We start from the raw sequence: 22,700 nt of genomic DNA on the forward strand, positions 1-22,700 counted from the left end.
ACAAACAGAAGATGAGAAAGCAAGCCAGTTTTTTTGTGGGGGAATTGCATGGCTGAATGCTTCTCTATTAAAAAAAATCCCTTCATATAGAAAATTAACCTGTAAGGGAGAAGGCTAGTTTTTTGCGTGTGGAGAAAAAAACTAGAATTTGAGAGAACCAAACTTCGAATCTTGGTTCTGCCATGAAGATCACTGAGTCAGCTTGAACCAGTTATTCTTTTCTCAGCCGTGTCTACCTCACAGGGTTGTAGTGTGGAAGGAGGAGAAGAATGATGCATAGCACCCTTTGCTCCTTGGAGGAAGTTTGGGTTAAAATGTGCTTAATGAATAATGGATAGATCTTGGCAGTGCTGTAAGTTGTGTGGGGCCAAAGGATATCTACCTAGATAGGGTACAAAATGGGCATCAAAAGCCATTCAATATAAATTCAGAATGATGCTGTCTCAATGTTCGTGCTTAATGCTTCTGACAGATGCCTCCAAGGTGGTCAGAGATGCAGTTCTTACTTTTATTTGCCCATTATATTTTTGTTCTTCTTTTCAAACAAAATCTGTCTCCCTGCATGGCTCACATCAATTAAAATCTCAATACCAACTGAGTGGCAGGCATCAAATATAAAGTTGACAGATATTTCAGTTACTTAGATAATAAGACAGGCAAATAAATTACCATATGCAAATAAAACAATGACCAGGGTTTTAAAATAGTAAATAAGGGAAAGGTGGTTGAAACCCCCCTTTTTTCAGGCATTGTCCATGAAGTCAAAATGCTGAGCTGCTTCTTACCTGCCTTTTGCATGTTGCTGCTAAGTTGCTATATGTAGAGAGCTGGAGTACTGTTGGAGGCTGTTCCAGTTTCAAGGTGACACTAATAGGTGATGGCAGGTACACTTGAAGGAGGATTCTGCTTTTTAGGAAGAAAGAAGTGATGTGACTTGGTTGTTCTCCCTTCCCTCTATGGTGTGGTTCATGTCTGCAGCTGGTGATGTTAAATATATTTGTTAAATGCCTGATTTTAGAACATGTTTTCATCTACCTCTTATATGGACATATGGAGCTACTTAAACCCTCAGACTATTGGTCCACATTGCTTATATAGTCTATTCCGACTAGCAGTTTCCCCTAGGGTTGCCAGCTCCAAGTTGGGAAATTCCTGGAGATCTGCGGGTTGAAACCTGGAGAAAGTAGGGTTTGGGGAGCAAAAGGACCTTGGCATGGCATAATTCCATAGAGTCCACCCCTTAAAGTAGCCATTTTCTCCAGGTGAACTGATCTCTGTGGCCTGGAGACCGGTTGTAATTCCGGGAGATCTCCAGCTGCTACCTGGAGGCTAACGAGCAACAAAACAATGGCACTTCCCGTACTATAGCAGTGAAACTAAAGAGAACCCTCACGGGAAGAAACAACAATTACAAACCAATAAACAACTCTATTATAAGTGCCCAAAGGGCCATATGTATTTCTTATATAAATAAACCAATCAGTAGGATGACCAATTACAAATTATACAATGATTCTTCCATAAACTTGAAATTACTATTATGATCTCCAATAGTAGTCCAGGAAAATACAAAGGTCCAAACGAAATGTGTCCTGTGTCTTCTTTAAACAAAGTAGCATTTATGCACAGCTATGTCTACACATGGTAAGGAAATCCACGGCTGCATACCCAATCTGGGGCCGGCTGAAAAGCTCAGATTTCGTGCAGAATCTTCCTCAGGGGCGTGGCCAAGCACTGCAAAACAAACATCTTACATGCCATACCATATGCAATTTTACATGACATTCAATTTATACAAATTCATCATAGTATACAATTGTCAGCAGATATCAACAACAAACCTGTGTGGTAGACCCTTAAACGCTGTGACAATTATTCACTCCCGGACCTGAGCAGCTGTATCTTCTTTAGCAGGGCGGCTGTATCTTCTAAAGCACCCCATTGCAATAAGTAGCTAACGTTTATATTGAGCTACCCCCAATAGCTTGAATTGGTCTTAAAGGGACACTCAAATTACACATCAAAGGAAACAACTCAAGATTGCTACCTGGAGGCTGGCAACCCTAGTTTCCCCTCCAAGGTCTCAGGTAGAGAAAGGTCCTTTCCCATATCTGTTACTGGAGTTCTTTGAGTTGGAGGTGCTAGGGATTGCACTCAGGACTGTTTGATTGCAAAGGATGTGCTCTGTGACAAAGCTGTGCCCCATTTCCCAGTTTCTAATGTAGCTGCATAGGTTTATTCAGATTTGTTAGCCACTGGTTTTTGTTTTTGTTTTTATTGCAAGAAGGCTAACCTCCATATTTGGCTGAAGGGAGAACTCTAAGGAAACTGGCCAGAACACAAAGGAAGCCTCCACAGTTGGCCAGAACAGATCATGTGGAACTACTTAATTCTTAGGTCATGATAACTAATTTGTAGTCTGGGACTGAGTGCAGTTTTTAGGATCTTAGAAAAAACAAATGAACAACGAAAGTATTCTAAGAACCCCTTCCTGAACAGAAAAGCATTGCGTATCATCCAAAAGGACAGATTTAAGCTGAGGCAGTCATCTTTGGTAATACACCCTGCAATGTTTGGGCCACCGCTAAACAGGCCCTGCTTCAAGTATTTGCTGATTCAGCCTTCTGAATAGTCAGAATTTTCAGCAGTGCTCCTTCTGTGGATATTTAGCAGGCATGAGGGCTCATAGCGAGACAGGTGCTTCCTGTAGTATACTGGACTTAAACTGCATGGGGCTTTATAAGTAGGCACCAGCCCCTTTAATTGGACCATAAGCCAAACAGACAGGGCCTCCTGCCTTTGAAGTCATCATGTGTGGCCTCTAATCCATCTGAAAGAGGGCAGTCATATCCTGCCCTGACTGTAGCTTTCTAACTATGCAGTGTGTGTTGCAGTAGTCTGTCCTTGAGGTTGCAGATGCATGGTTTATACTTGCAGAAGTTCTTTGGTGTAGGAAAGGATGCTGCCTAGAAATCAAAAGAAACTGAGGCAAAGTCTTCTTGCTGCAGGTTATTCCCAAGCTTCTAAGCGCAGCTCTCGATCCAGGAGCCACCGCCCCCCCCCCACACCTGACTGGAGACTTGATTAGCTAAGGATCATGAGGCGGTACCAAGAATATCTGATTCTTTCTTGTCTAGATTGCTGGTTCTGTTAGAGCCAGCTCCTGTCCAGATGGGGGTGAATGGGGTATAGGGTTACGAGAACAGCACTGCAAAAACAGTATTTTTCTTTCCTCAGCTAGGAACTATAACTTAGACTGTGCAAAGAAACTACAGACACATATATTTCTAGCCTGTCCTTTTCAGGCCTCCTTTTCCCCAGTGTCTTTTTAGATGATACAGCAACTGCCTGTTAATAGAAAAGCTGCACGTCTCTTGCTGAGTCATGGTGCTGGAAAACTGTCATAAAGCAGCCATAAAGTATTCTGCTAGAAAAAGTAGTAAGACACAGAAGAGTGAAGGCCAGGTTGAGGGGCAAGTCAGAGTGAAATATCACAAGTTGGGTTGCCAGCCTCCAGATGGGGCCAGGAGATCTCCTAAATTAATAGCTGGTTCCCACACTACAAAAATCAGTTCCTCTGGAGAAAATCAGAAAGAGTCCAGTAGAAAATGGCTGCTTTGGAGAGTGGGCTCGATGGCATTCTACTCCATTGAAGTCCTTCCCATCCCCAAGCCCACCCTTATGAGGCACCATCCCCAAATCTTCAGGGATTTCCCAACCCGTATTTGGCAACCCTACAAGTCCTTTTGTGGCTCAGACTAGTGAGCAAACATGGACGTTTTTGTAAGGTTTAGGCACATGACCTAGTGCCCATAAGACATGATCTGTATAGTCATCGATGGGACTTGGAAGTTGGTCTGCCTGGTTTCCCTGTAGTTTACAACTTTAATCAGAGGCACAGGAAAATTTCTCCTATGACATTACTCATATCCCCAGTCCAAAATCACCTAGGGGTTCTTTAACTGACAGAAGTCTACAACCATCATCTTTTCCTTCCTTCACTGTTTCAAACTTACTATTATTTATTTACTAGTTATTTACTGCTGTTTATAGTAAAGTTATTTACTATCCCCTCCCACCCCCAAAATGGGTATTCTTTTGGATGCAAGTTCACTGTGTTTAATTACATTTTACCAGCAAAAGAACTTGGAAAATTATCTCAAAGAGCTTAAAAGTATCAGCTTTCTAAACAGATCTCTCTGCACATGAGACTGAAAGCCAAAAAAGTAGAGTTTATATTGTTGTCCTGCATCAGCCAAAATTAGCTTACCGGAATTTTAAAAATGTGCAAATAGTGATTTTAATGCAAATTTTTTTGATACAAAACATTCCCAGGGAAGAGCATTCATAACTGAGTTGGAGCCAGACATGATGAAAGGGAGCCCAACTGCTTCCTCCCCTTGTTCTGTAGCCTTCTTGGAAGATAAAGGGAGGAGGGTTCTCATGTGATGCTAGATCCAAGCATGAAGGAATGGTTAAATAACTTGTAGAAGCCAGGATACTTTCTAAGGCCCAGTGCAATGTAACAAACCATGGTTAAACATGACATCTGAATATCCACCATGGTGAAAGATTGGATGCAAATCATGGTGTAGGTTTCTTGCCTTCTCTGTATTCACTTGTGGTCTTGCTTGTGTTGAATTACTACACAGCTTGATAAACGAGTTTCATTGGGTAGCCATATTGGTTTCAGTAGAAGAGCAATATTTGAGTCCAGTAGCACCTTAAAGACCAACAAGATTTCCAGAGTATAAGCTTTCAAGAGTCAAAGCTCCCTTAGATATAAAGAATTGACTCTTAAAACCTAGAAATCTTGTTAATCTTTAAGGTGCTACTGGACTCAAATCATAGTTTCTTTGTACGTTTGTAATCTTGACTAAGGTTAGCTTTAATGGTTGAGTGTCTTGTCTGCACCAGGTGCAGATGGATGCCCTGGTGATGGTTCCTTGAATACAGTTTTGGTAATTACCTAGCTGCTTCCAGTTCAGTGAATCAATCTCATAAACCTTTTACTGCCTCATACAGTCTCCGTTGTGCTGTCTATCTTATTCAGTATGCGTGAGAGCTAAAGAAAGCAGAAGCGGTTGGCAATAGAGCTTCAGCTTTCACCTTTGGGGAGGCCAGAACAAACCACCATTACATTAGCCTGGAATTGAACTATAAGTAAATGATGGTTACCCTGCAGAGGATTTAATAAAATCTAGGTTGTCTGCTCTGATGCTGCTGTATTAGAATAAAGGAGAATTCTTGAGGCTTTCCAAGCATTAGCTTGATCCTACCAATCATCTGTTGTTAAAAAATCTCAGCATTTTAATAATGCTAATACTTACCAATTATATAGCACTTTTCAATATTCAGAGCATCTGCTCTCAACAATTCTTATTACAAAATGAAATGGGCAGAAAAGTTTCCACCACAATTTTTTTTTCAGTAGAAAAATATTAATTTCTAAAAATGCACTGTTTCATAAATATCAGTTAGTAATGTAATTAATGGGAACATACAGTACCACTCAAATCTGGTTGTTTTAAAGTTATAATTAACATTTTTTTCAGGTGTCCCAAAGATATTAAACATCTCTTGCTCATTCACTTTCTTTTATTTATGAAGAAGCAGTAAATTTAAAACCAAAAATGCAAATGTTCCAATTCCAAAATCATGTTACGTTAAACCCATATTGGCTGCAAGTCCAGTCAAAAGAGTTGTTCGGTCTGATAGACAGCAAATATGCTAAATTAAATCTTAAATGATTTAAAGGCTCTGGAATTTTTTCTGATTCAAAATTCTCCAGAGAACTCACTGATCACCGATTACAATGCAACCTGGGAAGGTAGGTGAATATTATTATCCTCAATATGTTGCAGAAAGCAAAGAGGGGCTGAGCCGAAAAGAGCCACCTGTCGCTGAGGCGAGATTTTCGTTGTGAACTCCCATCTTACTTTCTTGCTGTTCCATGCCATCAGCATTCATGTTCTTTAAATGTTGTGGTTTTTAAAACTGTGTGTATTTTCAGATCTTTTTTTTACTGAATTGCTTTTAGTTCAAAAAGATAAAAATGTGGTACTTCAGTTATGAATTCCTTGTGCCAAAAGTGCACAGTTTTATTTTTGTATATTGGTGGGAAAGTCTTCAAATGTAGGAAGGAGCTGGGTATGTTCTGCTTGCTCATCAGAGCTTGGAGTCTGACAGGCAGAGGGCTCCACCCTTAATTTATTTAAGCATAGCAAAAGCTTTTTTCCTTGGCAAGCTGTGAAAGATCACACCTTAAAAGCTTGGTGACCATCAGGAAATGTTGCAGTGGAACTGATCCAGGATGGAAATTCAGGGAGAGATGGGACTGATTTGAAATATTCAATTCCAGGAAACGCTTAATTTTGAAAGCAATAAATCAATATACTTCCCTCCTACAATGAACTGTAAAACAGCTGAGGCAGTCCGCATCTCCTCCTGGTTAAGGCCCAACTACTGTGGTTTGTTCCGAGAAGTCTGAAGCTCATTAAACAGATGTTAACTTCCTTGTCAGTGATCCAAATGAGGCCAGTTACACACACTCTTTATTAAAACCAAATGGAAATTACAAAGCAGCATGCTAGCTTTTGAGTTTTACAGAACTCTTCCTCAGGCTTCATGTTAAAGCAAAAAAAGGGAGAAGGGAAAAAAGATCTAGAAGGCATGGTAGAAGCTCCATCTTAAATGTATCACAGTCTTAAAGTGTTATTTTAGAAAGATTTTTGCAGATTGACTCAATTAACATTGTGCTTAGAGCAGTGTTGCACCAGAACATACCAGAACAAAGAAGCCAAGGCCACTCTCCCAATGAAAATATAAAAGCCAACAGTTATTTGGATCTGTCTTTACTAGTATTAACTGGGATACACAAGCACCTTGTAAGGTAGAAGGACAGGAAACTGTGGTAGTCCCTATAATAGCATAGCCTAGAGATTAATTTTAGATGATGTCCAAGGCTTAGAATCAATAGAAGCCAAATTTGGCAGTGCTATGTAGCAGTTTCCCTCTTTAGATAAAGTCCCAGCCCTCTTTCATTTGTAGGATGTGGTGTTAAAACAGAAATAGGGATGGTTATGAAACTTGCAGCTTGAAACAATGGGCTGGAGCACCTTGCAAGTAGTAGTCTCATCCTGATACTTTGAAGCAACACATTTGTCCCTCATTATTCCTGTACCCATGCACACTGCAGATTCCTAGAATCACTGAGGGACAATGAGGAATCAAAGACAAGCAACTAGAAATAGTAAAGGATGGAATTGTGGCGTAGGACCATACCTCAGTTGAAGGTGTAGGTGTTTATTGCAAGCCTTTTCCTGCACTGAAAATCTTGCCGCTTGTTTGTACATGCATGTTCACCACTTAGTGACTTTCATGTGCAAACGAACCATCACTGCACTTTCATCTCATAACACTCTCCCATGGGTTGGAATTGGTTCATATATTCGGCTGTGATTAATCAAGCGCGTGTGCCAGTTGTATTAGATCTGCAAGAGGGCATTGCAGGCACCTTGGTTTTTTTTTTCCAGTTTCAGGATAATTAAAACATTGGGCCATATTTACATAGATTTCAGAGAAACTTTAACCCACAATCACTCTTGAACTATTTTCATGGGAAAGAAAATCCGCATTACTTCAAAGAAGATTTCCTCCCTTCACATGGAGTTATAGAAGATTGAAAACAAAGTTTAATAGTATCTCTCCCCTCACCCCCAGTTCTTGGGGTCAGTTTGATCCTATTTCTATTACATTTTTGGCTGGCTTTACACAAAGTATTTATTGTGTGAATCCATTTCACTTCTGGATTCTTGGAGCCTGATTCTTCTGAATTCCAGGCACTGTAGGGAGTATCTTTTTATCTTTCTGAAAGGTTTTGAACATCCTATTTAGCTGCAGTTTTGTTCTTAAGCTCTTGGAGAGTGTTTTTTAAGTGCTTTGGTCCATTTTTTAAGCAGTGAGACCCCATATTCAAACAGAAATTATTTTAATGAGATTGATTAATATTGTCAGTGAAATCTGGGATTATTCATAACATTTTAATGCTTGTACATAGTTCGATATCCCTGAATAAAATCAGACCCTTGATTCAAGGTTCACGGTAGTTGGTGGGAACTGGTCTTTGATTCTTTATTCAAAAAGCTAGAAAAGATTCTAATTTATGATTAGCACATTTGGGGTCTTGCTTAAAATGTACATCTTTCCCAGGGACAAACAGCAGTGCCATCCAGGCAGCTGTTTAGATTCCCAGCACTATAAAGAGGCCTGAGATGGAGCTCTGCTAATGGTTAATTTTAAAACAGGACTTTTAGTCTTGGAAAATATGGATTTATTTATGTATTGCTACATTTTAATCCTGCCCTTCTTCCAAGGAACTCAGGGTTGTATTCATCAGTTTCATAAACCCTCATGGCAACTCTGAGATACATTAGGCTGAGCAAGTGTGACTGACCCAAGATTATCTGGCAAGCTTCATGAAAGTTGGGATTTGAATCTGGGTCCTCCAGATTCTAGCTCAACACTTTAACCACTACAATTAGCTGGTTGAATATAGCGTATTTATTTCATTTATAGTCTACCTTTCTTGCTGAGACTCAAAGCAGGTTACGTAATTTTCAAAAGAGATCAAAACAATATAATACTCCCATACAACAATGCAGCAGAACTGGGAGATATTAGAGAACACAACAAAAAACAGTATGCTATATACAACGATGTAATAAAAGTGGATTACAAAATTAGAATACAGTGCAATAAAAACAGTAGTATATACAACACGGTGAAAGCTACTTAAGAAGTTTTAGAGAAAGCGGTTGAGCATATAGAGTTTTCAGTCCTTAATCAGCAAGCAATTGCACCTGGTCCCCAGGCATCTGAATTAGGAGGAATCTTGGATTGAATTCATTTGTTGGGTTGATAGCTGTTTCTGAGCTGCCTTGGACACCGGAAAAGGTGAAATAAAATCCTTTAATAAAGGAACTTCTTGATTTGCAGCACAGACTCTGTAGCTATTATAACTACTGATCAGGCATTTAGTTATTTGTGTGTAAAGTGATGGCCAGTCAATTTATGGAAGCCCCATAGGATTTTCAAGGTAAGAGATGAACAGAGGTGGTTTGCCATTGCCTACCTCTTTGTGGCAAACCTGAACTTCCTTAGTGGTCTCCCAACCAAGTACTAACCAAGGTCGACCCTGCTTAGCTTCTAAGCTCTGGCAAGTTCAGGCTAGTCAGGGCTATTCTGGCTGCTAATCAGTTATGAACAAACTTTGATTGCTGGGTGTTTCTTTCAGACAGGCCATAACCTTTGTATCTATTATAATCTCTCCCCGTTTTAGTGCTCAAATGGCCCACAATGTCTTGAGGCTTTTGTCCTGGCTGGCCATGTATGCCATAGCCTGTGGAGCGGCTGAGAATTATTTGCAAAAATAAATACATTTCGATGGGGTCAAGAATCATAGTGGCTTGACTAGTGCCTTTTATAGACCCTGGCACCACACCTGCATTTTTTCCATCCCTACATGGAGTCCGATTCAGTGTTGTCTCCAGCTGGGATGCAGCTGGATAATTATGGCTCTGAGTGGACGATAATTGGCAGGCTCTGTTTTTTTAATACAAAGCGCTTTTACTGAAAGACAAACGCTTTGCTTATAAAGAAAGCAGGGAAACCAATGTTATATTGCAGGGTTAATGTCCTGTCTTAGCCCTGTATTGTTGGTCCTGGCTAGCAACAGGACTTGAGCACACCCCTTTAGCTTTTGTACAGAAATCTTTTCCAGCCACAGTAGGTGAAAGAAATGGGGAATATAGGGCTTTGGGCTGGCAAGGACAGTGGCTGTTCCTCTCAGAAATGATGAGAGGGCAAGTTAGGAAAAGGTGCGGTCAGTGTGGGGGTCAAGGTACATTGAGGGCTACAGAAATAACCTAGCTTAATAATCACATTCTCTCCTCAGGGAACTGTAATTCAATGAGGGAAGGGACATCTAGGGATTTCTAAAAGAGGATTGTCAGCACCTTTACCCAAGGACAGTTCCCAAAATTCTTTGAGAGAAGTAGCCATGATGACCAATAAAACTGGAGTAAACTCAATATTTGTACTGGAGATATGTCTAGAGAATTGTCATTTACCTGAGACAATTGTGTGTGTGATCACTGTGGTGAATGGATAGGTACCATCATGTGGCAAGAGCGGGTGCTAACATTGCATTGAGTCTTTTTTTGTGTGGTGAATACTGGGTCCCAGTTCATGGTGTGGTTGCCATTGCAAGGCTGTTCTCACATGGTCTTGAGTTCTCTTGCAGTAGTAGTCACATGCAAGCACTTTGTTTGTTTGTTTGTTACTGTCTCTGCCTTTCTTACTGAGACTCAAGGCAGATTTCATGGGTCACACAGCTTAGCTACTTCCCACCCAAGCTCAGCACATCCATTGGAGTGGCCATAGGAAATAACAATGCAGCCTCACCTGTTCTTGCCTATGCTGTTACCTGTAATGTGGAGCTTGCAAGGCCTTGTGGTAGTGGTTTTGTGGCAGCAGCCATATCACAAAAATAATGCTAACTAAACCTAGCTCATGCTATATAGTCAAGTGAAATATTCACCATGCAAAGAGGACACAGTAAACACACATTACAACTTGCCCTCTCAAAAGATCAAGATCCTGAGGACCCTTCCTTAATCTTTACAGGGGGTGGGGGAAGCTTGACCAGTTTCTTGTGGTAACAGCCAGAATATTCACATACATTTTGCTTTTTTTTAATGGTTTTGAAAAATACTGATTTTGGATATCAAAGGATGGGTGGGTTACCTACTACAGACTAAAAGGAGAGAGGTAAGATTAAAGCATTCTTGGCAAACAACTATCATGAGGGCAAACTAAGATCTGTGTTGAATGCCACCATTCCACCTTGACTAGTGAAAGCACATGTGGGTCTTATGGCTCATTAAACCATACTGTAAACTACCGATGAACTTGTCTTTACATAGTAAGGACTAGAAATGTGTAGATGCATTATAACAAGTACCAGGGCAAGCAATCAGGCAGAAAGGCAGAGTATAACCTCTCCCCTCGATGGTCCGCTGACACCCTTCATACGTATACCATCTCCTGCCCTATTTGAGAAGCTGGAGCCATGTATCTGATATATTCCTTGGGAAAGAATTCATTCAAGGTTGAAATCTTACTTATTTAATTCAAATAAGCAAAACAAAATGTTTACATGTTGCTCAGTGACTTGTCTCATTCACTGGAGACATGTAACAAGCAGGATATCTCAGAAGAAGGAATGTGACACTTAGAGCAAGGCAATTTTATGTTTGTAATATGTTTTAATGTAATTTTTATTACTTGTGGTTACCCAGTCTGAGCCTGCTTGTGGCTCAGACCAATGAAATAAATAAATAGAAATAAAAACACATTTTTTGTTTATACTTTTTCTCCCTAGTGGGAAGCCCAAGCAGCTTGCCACCTCATTCTCCCCTTCTTCAACTTCCCTTCAGAACAACAACCCTGTGAGGTCATTTAGGCTCAGCAAGTGTGACAGACTCAGTGAACTTCCATGGGAGAATGGGGATTCAGTCTCAGTTCTCTCAGATCCCAGTCTGACACTGTTGCCAACATGCCATACTGGGTTTCTCTACAAGAAAGGTTGATTGTCTTTGGATTCTGCACGTGTGCTTTACAGAGGCATGTTGCTATTCTGTTGGAACCAGGGTGCAGAACTAGATGGACCCTCAGGCTGATCCAGCCAGTTTGTCCTTGTCCTTGTAAGCCTCTGTTAGAGGCCTCCTTGCCAGTTGCAAAGAGTGATGGTTGCCACACAGATGCTTAGGAACACACACACCCCAATCATGAAGTTCTTTTGACAAAGCATTTGACAAAGGACCCTCTGCAGGACTCCGTGATGTGATGCTGTGTTTTGCTCTTGCCATCTTTCAGTAACAGCATGCCCATCTGCTTCTGTTTCTTGATCTTTGCTCCTTTTGCCTTGATTGTTCTGTCTTGGCATCCTTCTCCCCCTTTCTCTCTTTTGCACATCTAGGTTTTCAGAACAAGTAGTTTGACTGTCCTCTTGTACAGATCTGTTTCCTCGATTCTTCCAAGTTGCAGGCATCTGTACAGAAATAGAGGCTTCGTCTTTGGTACTTCTAATTCACTCTGCATACAGCAATATTTGGCAGTATTCCTATGGAGCACCATGGGGTAGTCAAAGCAAGATTATTATTTTTAAAATATATATGTACACACTACAGTTTTCTCAGAATCCCCTCAGAAACTTTGATAGCCTTTCATAAGGGCATGTTTGTAATCCTGCTGTCAGTTTGTGTATATGTTTCTCTCTTTGGGGGGAAGACAGTGGTAATATTTTAGAAGAATGCTGGAATTTGCGCAGCACTGTTGCTGCCATCCAAATATATGTTTATGAGGGAGGGCATGTCTTGGGAAGAATCCTGAAAAAATTCTTTAGGTTTTCAGTGTGATTCATTTTGAACTGCAGAAAAGCCACTTGTGGGAAACAGTTTAGCAGCCAAGTGTTTGATAGCCCAGGCTAGCTTGGTCTTGTTAGATCTTGGAAGCTAAGTAGGGTCAACCCTTGGTTAGTACTTGGATGGAAAACCACCAAGGAAGGCCAGGTTACTGTGCAAAGGCAGGCAAAGGCAAACCTCCTCTGTTAGTCTGTTACCTTGAAAACCCCAGTAGAGGCTGCCATAGGTTGTCTGTGACTTGACGGCACTTCCTATACACACACCTCTGTCTCTAGTGCTGTTTGTGAACCCAGTGGGTGAAGAACCTACTGTGGCAGCCCTCAGAATATTATGCCTTTTGTTGCATTCTGTATGTCAGTAGAACCTCAGGGGGCTCAGATGGTGCTTGGAGTGGGTGGAGGTGGGTGCTGTAGAAACCTCTTATCTTCCACATCTGCTCAAGCCAAGTTCTATAATGCTGTTCTCTTCTGGCTTAATAAACTGCTGCTCAGGAAGAAAACTTTCTCTTTCATTTTATTAAAAACCTCTGCAATTCCAGTCTACAGGGACAGCCACTTTTTTTTCCTTTCATTTTTTGTTCCCTTTCCATTCTGGTTTGGTTTTGTGTGTGTGTATGAGAGAGAGAAAGAGAGAGAGAAGCACACAAACTAAAAGGCTGAGGGAACAGCTGCTGTTCTGTTATATACTGATTCTCAGGTTTCCCACCTTCCCCCAGCCCCAGAGGGCAAATGCTTTCCTGATCTATGATGCAGAGAATTTGTGTCAGTGCATTAATGTGCAGTACAAAAGACTAGGGAGAAATCAGCACTGGGTAGAAATGTTGGGCTTGTTCCATGCAGTGAGATTTTGATGGAGCATCGGCCAGGGATAGTGCACAAAAATTGCCTTGTTTTCATGCATCGTTTTTTTTAGGCTCCTTCTGCAAGTGATGCTAAGAATGAGCTTTTGTGTACAATGCACTTTTAAAGCTTCTGCATATGGAACTGGAGCCAGAAAATATTTTTTCCCATTTCCAAATACAAGGTTCAGATTTTTAGGAGCTACAGTTTTTAGAATCTGTGAATTTCCCCCAATATCCTCATCATAGCCTTGCAATTTTTTCTGCAAACTTTCTACTCTGCAAATATTTTTTATTAACCTTTATGCTTATTTGCTTGTTTGATTTTTGAATGGTATTTGGAAGCCCACTGGAAAGATAAAAAAATATTAAGCACATTTGCACCTAAAAAGAAACAGCTTTCATATACTTTCTGTGTTTAGTCACTTGTTGGGGTTTCTTACTCACTGCAGATGGCCAGGTGAGTTACATGGGTTGACAAACCTGGGTTAATAATGCCTAACAGTGAAAAACAAACTTTTTAAAATCTGTGCAAAAGTCCGTGGGATCTGAGATTTAAATGATTCCGTATTCTGTTTCTGTGGGACATTCAACAACAACAAAAACTTTTTAGGGCTTGTGGAATATGCACTGCCACCCCTCTTTGTATACAGGAGACATGTTTGCATCTTCCATGTGGCTGGTTCTGTTTAATATGGCTGATCAGATTAACTGACTTTTGGTACAAAGTGAACTGCTACACAGTTTAAGCATCTTGTAAAACCTTTTTGCTTTTTTTTTTTGTTAATCTCAAAAGGAGAAACTGGCCTTGGGAAATCAACCTTAATGGATACCCTTTTCAATACCAAGTTTGAAGGTGAGCCAGCCTCTCATTCACAGCCAGGAGTTCAGCTGAAATCCAGTACTTATGACCTTCAGGAAAGCAACGTCCACTTGAAGTTGACCATTGTTAGCACAGTGGGTTTTGGGGACCAGATTAACAAAGAGGACAGGTAAGCAAGAGATGGCTGTTGATCAACTAAAAACCAGGATTTCCCTTTCCTTATGTTGTTGGCTGTCTGAGAGATGGTTTTGATAATACATGAGCAAACCGCTAGTTGTAGCTTGCTGGTAGAACAGCTGCCTGGCATGTTCTAGTTTGTATTTCAGTCCTTGGCATCTTCTCTCAAAGGATTCTGATACAGAGCTAGGTATTTGTATAAGTCAGTTCCACGCTTTCAGTTGCTCTTACTAGTGATCTGCTCATGCAAGCACTCTAGTACTAGAACCACAACCTCATAAGAGACCTTGGCTGTAATCTGTCCACCAGTAAATTGCAGTGTTTCCAGTTTGCAATCTGATCAAGCCAGTATGAGCAATTCCCCCCATTCTCAAGCCAGCTGCTGATGTGTCATTGAAAATGATCCTTGATGTCTATGAATCAAGGAATTGGTGGTTTCTTGATGGCCCTGATTGCCTCTGTGTGGGATTTGTTCATTTAGCTTGTATGAAAATTATGAAAGGTGGGAAGCCTTGCTAACTAACTGTTCGTGACATGGGCAAAGGCTTTATGCCTTATAATACGTTCTATATTTTTCTCCCCTTCTTAAAGTTATAAGCCTATAGTGGAATTCATCGATGCCCAGTTTGAAGCTTATTTGCAAGAGGAACTGAAAATCAAGCGGGTTTTGCACAACTATCATGATTCCCGGATCCATGCCTGCTTGTATTTCATTGCCCCCACTGGCCATTCTTTGAAATCTCTGGATTTGGTAACAATGAAGAAGCTAGACAGTAAGGTATGAGTTGTGTTATTATCACTGATAGATTAATTGGTTACTCTTTTAGGTTCTTTTTTCCTTTTACTTGTGAAGATGTCGGCCCTCCTTTTTGTTCCTCCTTGTCACTTCCTGTCCCCCAGGGAGGGCAGAGTGGTAATGTACATCTTTTGCATGCACATGGTCTCAGATTTAATGCCTGGCATCTCCTTAGAAGGATTGTGGGTAGTAGGGCTTCACCTTGAGAAGGTAGAGAGCTACTGACGGGGTAGACTGTACTGGGCTAGAAGGATCAACACTGTTAGTCTAAAATTGCTTTGTATGTTCAGTGGGAAACTTTGAACCCCCCCAACCCCTCCCTCTTTTTTCCCTTCTTACAGGTAAATATAATTCCTATTATCGCCAAATCGGATGCCATTTCCAAGAGTGAATTGACAAAATTTAAAATTAAGATCACGAGTGAACTTGTCAGCAATGGGGTGCAAATCTACCAGTTCCCTACAGATGATGAGTCTGTTGCAGAAATTAACGGGACCATGAATGTAAGCAACAAAAAAGTATTCTGGGCAAATGTCTTTTTGAGAGGTGTATTTTATAATTGCAAAATACCTTATAGGATTGTTGTAAGGATGACTGAAATGATTTATGTAAAGCACTAAGAACTCCCACCCTCCCAAAGAACAATAGAATTGCTATCTACTACTAACACATGCTTAGTGAATGGCACACTTTTTAAATTTAAATACAATTAATATGGCTCAACCAGGAGCAATATCCTATAGTGAACTACAAATCTTTCATTAGCCAATTTCCCTTGACAGTCAGGGGTGGATAGTGGTTAGAATATTCCTCTAGAGCTGGGAGACCTGATTTCAAATCTCTACTTATTCTCACTTTGGACATTAAGATTTGAGTCTAGTAGCAACTGAGAGACCAACAAGATTTTCAAGGTATAAGCTTTCCAGAGTCAAACCTCTCTTCTTGAGATACTAGACTCAAAGTCTGCTGCTTTACTGCAAACCTACACAGCTACCTGTCTGAAACAATCACTTTTTGGACATGACATTCTCTTGCAGCCTCACCTTAATACACAGGGTTGTTGTCAAGTCAGTAGTAGTATGGGCACTACTCTGAACTCCTTGTAGGTGGGCAAGATAAAAATGTAACAGAATCTAAATGTGGGAGCGGATAGATTTTACTTTCATGTGTATTGTCTCTTATCAGGTAAACTAGCTCCTTAAAAACAAACAAAACCAGAACAGCAGTAGGTAGAGACTAGCTTCTGGTCTGTGCCTCTGTGGGTTCCAGGTGACTTTATTGTAGCTTATATACGCAACCATTCTTTGCACTGGGTTAGGGGCATTACTTTTCTGTAATGGTAGGAGGCCTGTACCATCACTAGATGCCATCACTTATCCTTCTTGATACTCTAGTTCAGCGTCCTCCAAATCTATCTACAGGCATCCCAGATTACAAAGAACCAACCTAAATGAAACCCAGAAGGTCTTTGATTATGCTTTCCCATGGCTGAAAGTTTGTGTGTATCTAGTACTGGGCAGTAGCCCTGGGTTTTAACCTTTTCTCCTGGTGCCCTTTGCTGGATGCACTTCAGTACCCAGTATTGGTCTCTGTATGGAACCAAGATATGTATGCTTTCTCCTATGTGGTGCATGAGTGATTAAAATCAGAGATTCCCCCTCCCCAAGCAACAGCCTTGTTCTGAATCCCCCTTCGCAGCTGCTTTTAGCTTTTTAAAAAGAAAATATGAGAGAAGAAGTTTTAGACTTCTTTAAAAAATGAGTTGCTGGGTCATATTTAACTTGGCCTAAAAAGCATTCTGTGCGCACAGACTTTGATGCTCGGCCCACAAGTTACGTACTGTAAGTCTCCCTGAAACTGTGGTTATCAATTATAATAGCTACACATCTGAAATATTATCATAATAGTGTTCGTAGCAGGTGTGTGACCAAGCACAAAATTCAGCCTTGCAAATATTTTCCTAAGGGTTTTTTCTCTCCTCCCCACCCTTTCCTTAATGCTGCTTTTTGAAAAGAGTTATGTTCTGGCAGCCATCTCTGGCTCTTGCTGTGGAGTGTCTTTGAGAAAGACATTTCCCATTCATTTCCTGTAGGGTGGAGGCATATATATTTATGTGACGTCTTTCAGGACTGGGGAGTCATTCTGTTTCTGTGTCTGGCAGTTTTCTTCCCAATCTTAGAAATGTGATCCTAGGAGATTTCCACCCCCCTCTTTCCCTTTTGTAAAAGATTGTTTTAAATACAAGAAAAAATGTTATTTTTAAAGCAGCTTGGGTATTTTTTAGTGTCTGAATATTTTAAATTAGCATCAATGCATAGTTGCTACAGATGGAGAGGTTAATTGTTCTTTGCTGTCTTATTGTGACATTTTTAGCCCCTCTGCATCAAAACCTGCAGCTGAGAGGACATGTCAAAGGATTTCTTGGTTAGAGATTTGGGTGTAAAAAACACAGTGCTACTTCTTATCTGACAGGCACTTTAATTTTCTAGTGGGCTGAAGTTTGTCCATGTGAGGATCACGCCATTCCTTGTACGCAAAACTTATATGGTCTAGTGGCTAAAAGAGTGAGCTATGAAACAGGCAGTTCCCGGTCAGAACGTCTTGCCTTCCTGAGGAGGTGTTTAGGCAAGCCGCAACTCTGCCTCAGCCCCCTATCTGCAATTTTTGATGAGACTCTTGTATCTTAGAGGGGAGTTTGTTTATTAAAGTAAAACAGACCACATCAATGGATTAAAAATGAATACAGCCAGCAAAGAAATGCATACCAGAAGCCCAGATAATTCTTTGTAAGTAATCATTTATAAGGATTACAATACATGCTGTGAACATTATAAAAAGCACTATATAAATAAATGATTATTTGTAGATTTTATGCTGTTCCTTCAAAGTGTTCAGGACAGGTATATGGGTCTCCCTACCCATCTCACACGGGGAGGAGCAGTAGGGGACCAAGAAAAATTAGAATAGGAGCTGGATGCAGTCTGGTGCGAGTCTGGTGTTTTTTAAGATACCATCTGACAACTCTACCCATCCGACCCAGCCTGTGCTACAGTGCAGCAAGACCCTGTAGGACCAGGGAGGGCCAGCTCTGAGGCCAGACATCTCCGTTTCCGGTAGTAGGAAAATTGAGAAGTGGGGGGAAGGGTGTTTGGAAAGAAGGGGGAAATGGGGAGGGTGTTTGACAGGGGAGGGGGAAGGGTATTTGTGAGGGATCCAGGGAGGGAGGGGGTAAGGATATTTGCCAAGAGGGGACAGCAAGTATTTGCCAGGGGGGCAGGGTAAGGATGTTTGGGAGGGAGCTGAGGTGGGGTTAGGGTATTTACCTGAAAGGGAGGGGGAGTGTAAGGGTATTTACCAGGAAGGTGGGGGAAGATAAGGGGGAGAAAAAAAGGAAGCGTCCTTAGAAAGGGGAAACAGGGAAGGATCTTTGAGAAAGGGGGAAAGAAATAGTGAAGAATCTTTGAGAAGGTGGGGAGGAACAGGGAAGGATCATTTGAAAGGGAAAAGTAAAAAGCAAGGGGAATGGGATTACCCCTCCCTGCAACTGCCCTGCCCCACCCCAATACAATTCACAACATTGGGTTACAGGCCCCCACTTACCAGTTCTAACAGTCAAGTTTGGCCCCATCTGCGGATACTTAAATCTGTGGATCAGAGTCACACTGACAGAAAACAGATAGTTCTGCAAACTGGGGGAACCACCTAGGTTTGCAGAAAAATCCAAAAACTGACTGCAAAGCCAGGAGATGCTCAGGGCGGTGGCTGCAGCAACAGTGGAAGAAGCCTCAAAAATGGAAGTGGGCCAGGCCTCTCTCAGCCTCTGAGAGGCCCAGTTAGTTAACACTGCCAGGTCCCTCAGAGCCCAAACCGGGCGATGGAGGGTTGGGTGTGTGTGCACATTAGGTGGATTTACTTGTGCGCTCTCGTGCTCCAGAGCACTTCCTTGTTGCACCAGGAATGATGTCATTCTAAGTGCAACAAGGAAGTGCTCCAGAGCATGCTGCGAGGTTCCTGGGATCATTCCCCGTGCCTTCCCCCCACCCCGCCAGCCAGGTGAAAGGTGATGGAGAACAAAGACTGAGATCAGGGGATCCCCTACCCCCACCAGGGGAATGGGATCCCATACCTTCAGTTGGCCATCTCTTTTTTATGTGGTTCTTGTAAAGTGCATTGGTCGCTTAGGAAAAGTGTTAAACAAATACCAAATACAATTATTTGAAGGGAAGCTGACTTGTTGGTGAGCTCGTTCTCCTTCTCCCTCTCTTACTCTCTTCTAGGCTCACTTACCCTTTGCAGTGATTGGCAGCACGGAGGAAGTGAAGATAGGAAATAAAATGATGAAAGCGCGTCAGTATCCCTGGGGGACTGTGCAGGGTAAGTGTTGTGCTGTTGTGCTAACATTGCACGCTAATGGCTGTATTTCAACAGGGCACTGAGTACATGCAACATTGGCAGACAAGCTCTTCTTGGCATATCAGTGTCACAGTTAAATTGGGTGCTGGGCCTGAAAATTATTTCCAAACAAGACTCTGGCCTACCTGGCATGTTAAAATATATCTTGTCTTAGCTAACACAGTTGCAGCCCAGGACCCACAGAAGGCCACAAGATGTGACTTCAGGCAATATTTAGGCCTAGTTTAGCAAGAGATGTCAAAGGCTGAGGGGATGTAATAGACTGTGCTGCCTCAGACTAAAGATGGTGGTGTGGGGGAGAATCATGTTCTGTTTAAAAAAATATCTCCCCAAATAGTAAAACTGCAGAGGTAGCAAATGGAAGGGGTAGAAACTTCTCACTGTGCTAGATTTTGATTTACACGGGCCATCTTATGCAGTGGGGCTTTCAGAACTAGAATCTAGCACCTGCGTTCTGAAATTATACAGTCCTTTTTATCGGTTCAGCCCTTTGCCACCTCCTTACCATCTCATTCTCCTCCATGTGTGAACCAGGTCTTAGTGAGATACCTGGGATTGTGCGTACTCAGGCTCCAGAAACCTCTTTCAGGTCCTCAAGGAAATGAGGAACGCCAGTCAGGCATCATGAGCCTTCTGGGTTGGCCAGGCCTGAAAAGCCTAGCCTTCTTTCCTCGCCTGGTCAACAGAGCACAATTTCTTGCCTACCACGCTGAAAGCCCAGTCCAGCCCCTACTCAGTCATTTAGCTGTGGTAACTGGAGCCTGGAGAACAACTACTCCAGACCTGGGTCTGACTATGATGACTCACGGCTCCAGCCTGGTCTTGAAGCCATTCTGTTAAAAAACAGTTGAGGGTTGTTCCAGGGGTCTCAGATATTTGGAAGCAGTTATTGTATGAAAAGTTTAAATTGTGCATGAAGCTTGCTTTTAAGCAAAGCGTCTAGCTATATTATTACTGTGAATCTCTCTACACAAGGTATCTGTCACATGTACTTCACATGTCGGGAGACCCATTGTTAACCGGGAAGCATAGTTTTAAAAGACAGAGCTAGTGGAGATTGCTCCAGAGGGGACAGATTCTCTCACAGCCCTTTGCTGCCTCTGGCGTCTCCCCTTCCAGAGCCTTTGCCCTGATGAGGCTCAGTTAATTCAAAGTTTTAAGCAGCAAGGGCAGCAGGGTAAAAGCTCAGGAAGGTAAGACAGTCTGGCACGTTAGGCAGAGGACTGTTAGAGAATCCTTCCCCTCCAGAGTGATCTCCACCAGCTCTGTCTTTCAAAACTATGCTTCCTGGATAACATTGCATCTCCTGACACTTGACAAACATGTACCCAGGCATGTCTTATAGATAGACTCTATCTTGTGATGCACTTTTGATTTGCACATCACTTAAAAATAGGGAGCGCACAGACAACCAAGTGCTGCTGAAGTGTAGGCCAAGAAGGCTTTGTCTGAGAGCCCTTTTGGAAGTTTCTGGGTTGCCATGTCCCCAGCCTCCAAACACTGAGGCTCATCAGACATGTCATGGTGATATCACAGTGAGCAGGAATACCACCAAGAATTGTAGCACATGGCATCTGTGAATGTGTGCCATTACAATTATCCAAGTGGCCTTTAATTATCTCCCTCTTTGTGTTTTTTTCATCACCTTGACGCTGTTTAGTGGAAAACGAAGCACACTGTGACTTTGTGAAGCTGAGAGAAATGTTGATCCGTGTCAACATGGAGGATCTCCGCGAACAGACGCACACACGCCATTATGAGTTGTACCGGCGATGTAAACTGGAAGAAATGGGATTTAAAGACACTGATCCAGACAGTAAACCATTCAGGTATTGTTCACCAGAGTACATCTAACAGGATGTGGAAGGAAAATGAGAAAGAAGACTTTATTTAAATATCCTGAATTTCTTCTTTGTTGGAACTTAAACTAGAATAAATTGAGCAGAATAAACACGGAGAGGCAGCTAAGGGATTAGAGGTACTGTTTCACACAATTCAGCATGATTGCAGCAATGTAAATGTAGATCTCTAAACTCTAGGATATAGCTAGGGTTTTGATGTGCAAACATGAAGTGCAAACAGAACTTGATCCTACTGCCTTTCCCTCTGCCCCCCCTTCTAACTCACCTTCAGCTTACAAGAAACATATGAGGCCAAAAGAAACGAGTTCCTGGGAGAGCTACAGAAAAAGGAAGAGGAGATGAGGCAAATGTTTGTCCAGAGAGTTAAGGAGAAGGAAGCAGAGCTCAAAGAGGCTGAAAAGGAGGTGAGAATGTATATGTGAATGTGAAGGCTATTTTTAATTAATTAATAAGTTTATATCCCACTTTTCCATTTAAAGCAGAAGTCCAGTGTGGCTTACAAGCCATAAAATCATGCACTACCAGATTAAAGCCATCAAAACAAACATTAAAAACAAAACCCAGAAAGCAGCAGCTCAAAATAATTTACAGGCCAGCCCAAATTATATCTTCGCACAAACTGTAATAATTGGAAGTGTTTCATCCTGGTGTATGAGGTTCTAATGAAGATACCAGATGAATAACCCAGGAGAGGGTGTTCGACAGATAGGAGGCCCACAACAGGCCCTTTCTCTAGTAGCTCAACTCAAACTGCCTGTCAGCCATGTTGTCATATTTTGGCTTAAATTCTGTGTGTTCTTTTGGTTGAAGGCAAGAACAAGGCTCATGTCGGCACAAATTTAAATTCAGGCCTACCACATACTGAAGCTGGCATCCGCATCGGCTAGTTCGCTTCTATGCTACAGCAAGTTCATTTTATTTAGAAGTGAGCACAATTAACCTGAAGTATTTTAAGGTCTCCCCAAGGCAAGGACCTTGTAGTAATCTCATAGACAACTGCCCCTGACTATCAATATGCAGCATTCTCAAGGAGTTTTAGCTCAGTTTGCACAAAATGATCAGAGAAAGAATCAACATGGATAATTTCGAAGAAAAAGAGCTGGAGGAACTCATTAGCATAACTTATTAGCATATGCCACACCCCTTGACATCACTGGCAATGTATCATTAGCATAACTGATTTGCATATGCCACACACCCTGACCTCACCTATCCTGGCTGTTTTGGACCCAATCTTGGCCATTCAGGGCCGAAACTGGGCCCAAAATGGCAAAAAGGGAATGAAAATGGCCAAAAAGGGGCCCAA

At 41.7% G+C, this 22,700-nt stretch overlaps 1 protein-coding gene across 5 annotated transcripts in view; it reads left to right on the top strand.

Annotated features, from left to right (window-relative positions):
* SEPTIN6 (septin 6) overlaps window positions 1–22,700 on the top strand; it is a 51,109-nt gene that overhangs the window by 15,477 nt on the left and 12,932 nt on the right. For all 5 annotated transcript variants that reach the window (XM_054995936.1, XM_054995932.1, XM_054995937.1 and 2 more), the window contains exons 3-8: window positions 14,120–14,315; window positions 14,915–15,101; window positions 15,461–15,622; window positions 19,397–19,493; window positions 21,193–21,361; window positions 21,666–21,798. In XM_054995936.1, coding sequence (XP_054851911.1) covers window positions 14,120–14,315; window positions 14,915–15,101; window positions 15,461–15,622; window positions 19,397–19,493; window positions 21,193–21,361; window positions 21,666–21,798 — 944 coding nt within the window. The remainder of the gene's footprint in view (window positions 1–14,119; window positions 14,316–14,914; window positions 15,102–15,460; window positions 15,623–19,396; window positions 19,494–21,192; window positions 21,362–21,665; window positions 21,799–22,700) is intronic.

Source organism: Eublepharis macularius, chromosome 13, assembly GCF_028583425.1.
Source record: "Eublepharis macularius isolate TG4126 chromosome 13, MPM_Emac_v1.0, whole genome shotgun sequence".
NCBI classification, from domain to species: Eukaryota; Metazoa; Chordata; class Lepidosauria; order Squamata; family Eublepharidae; genus Eublepharis; species Eublepharis macularius.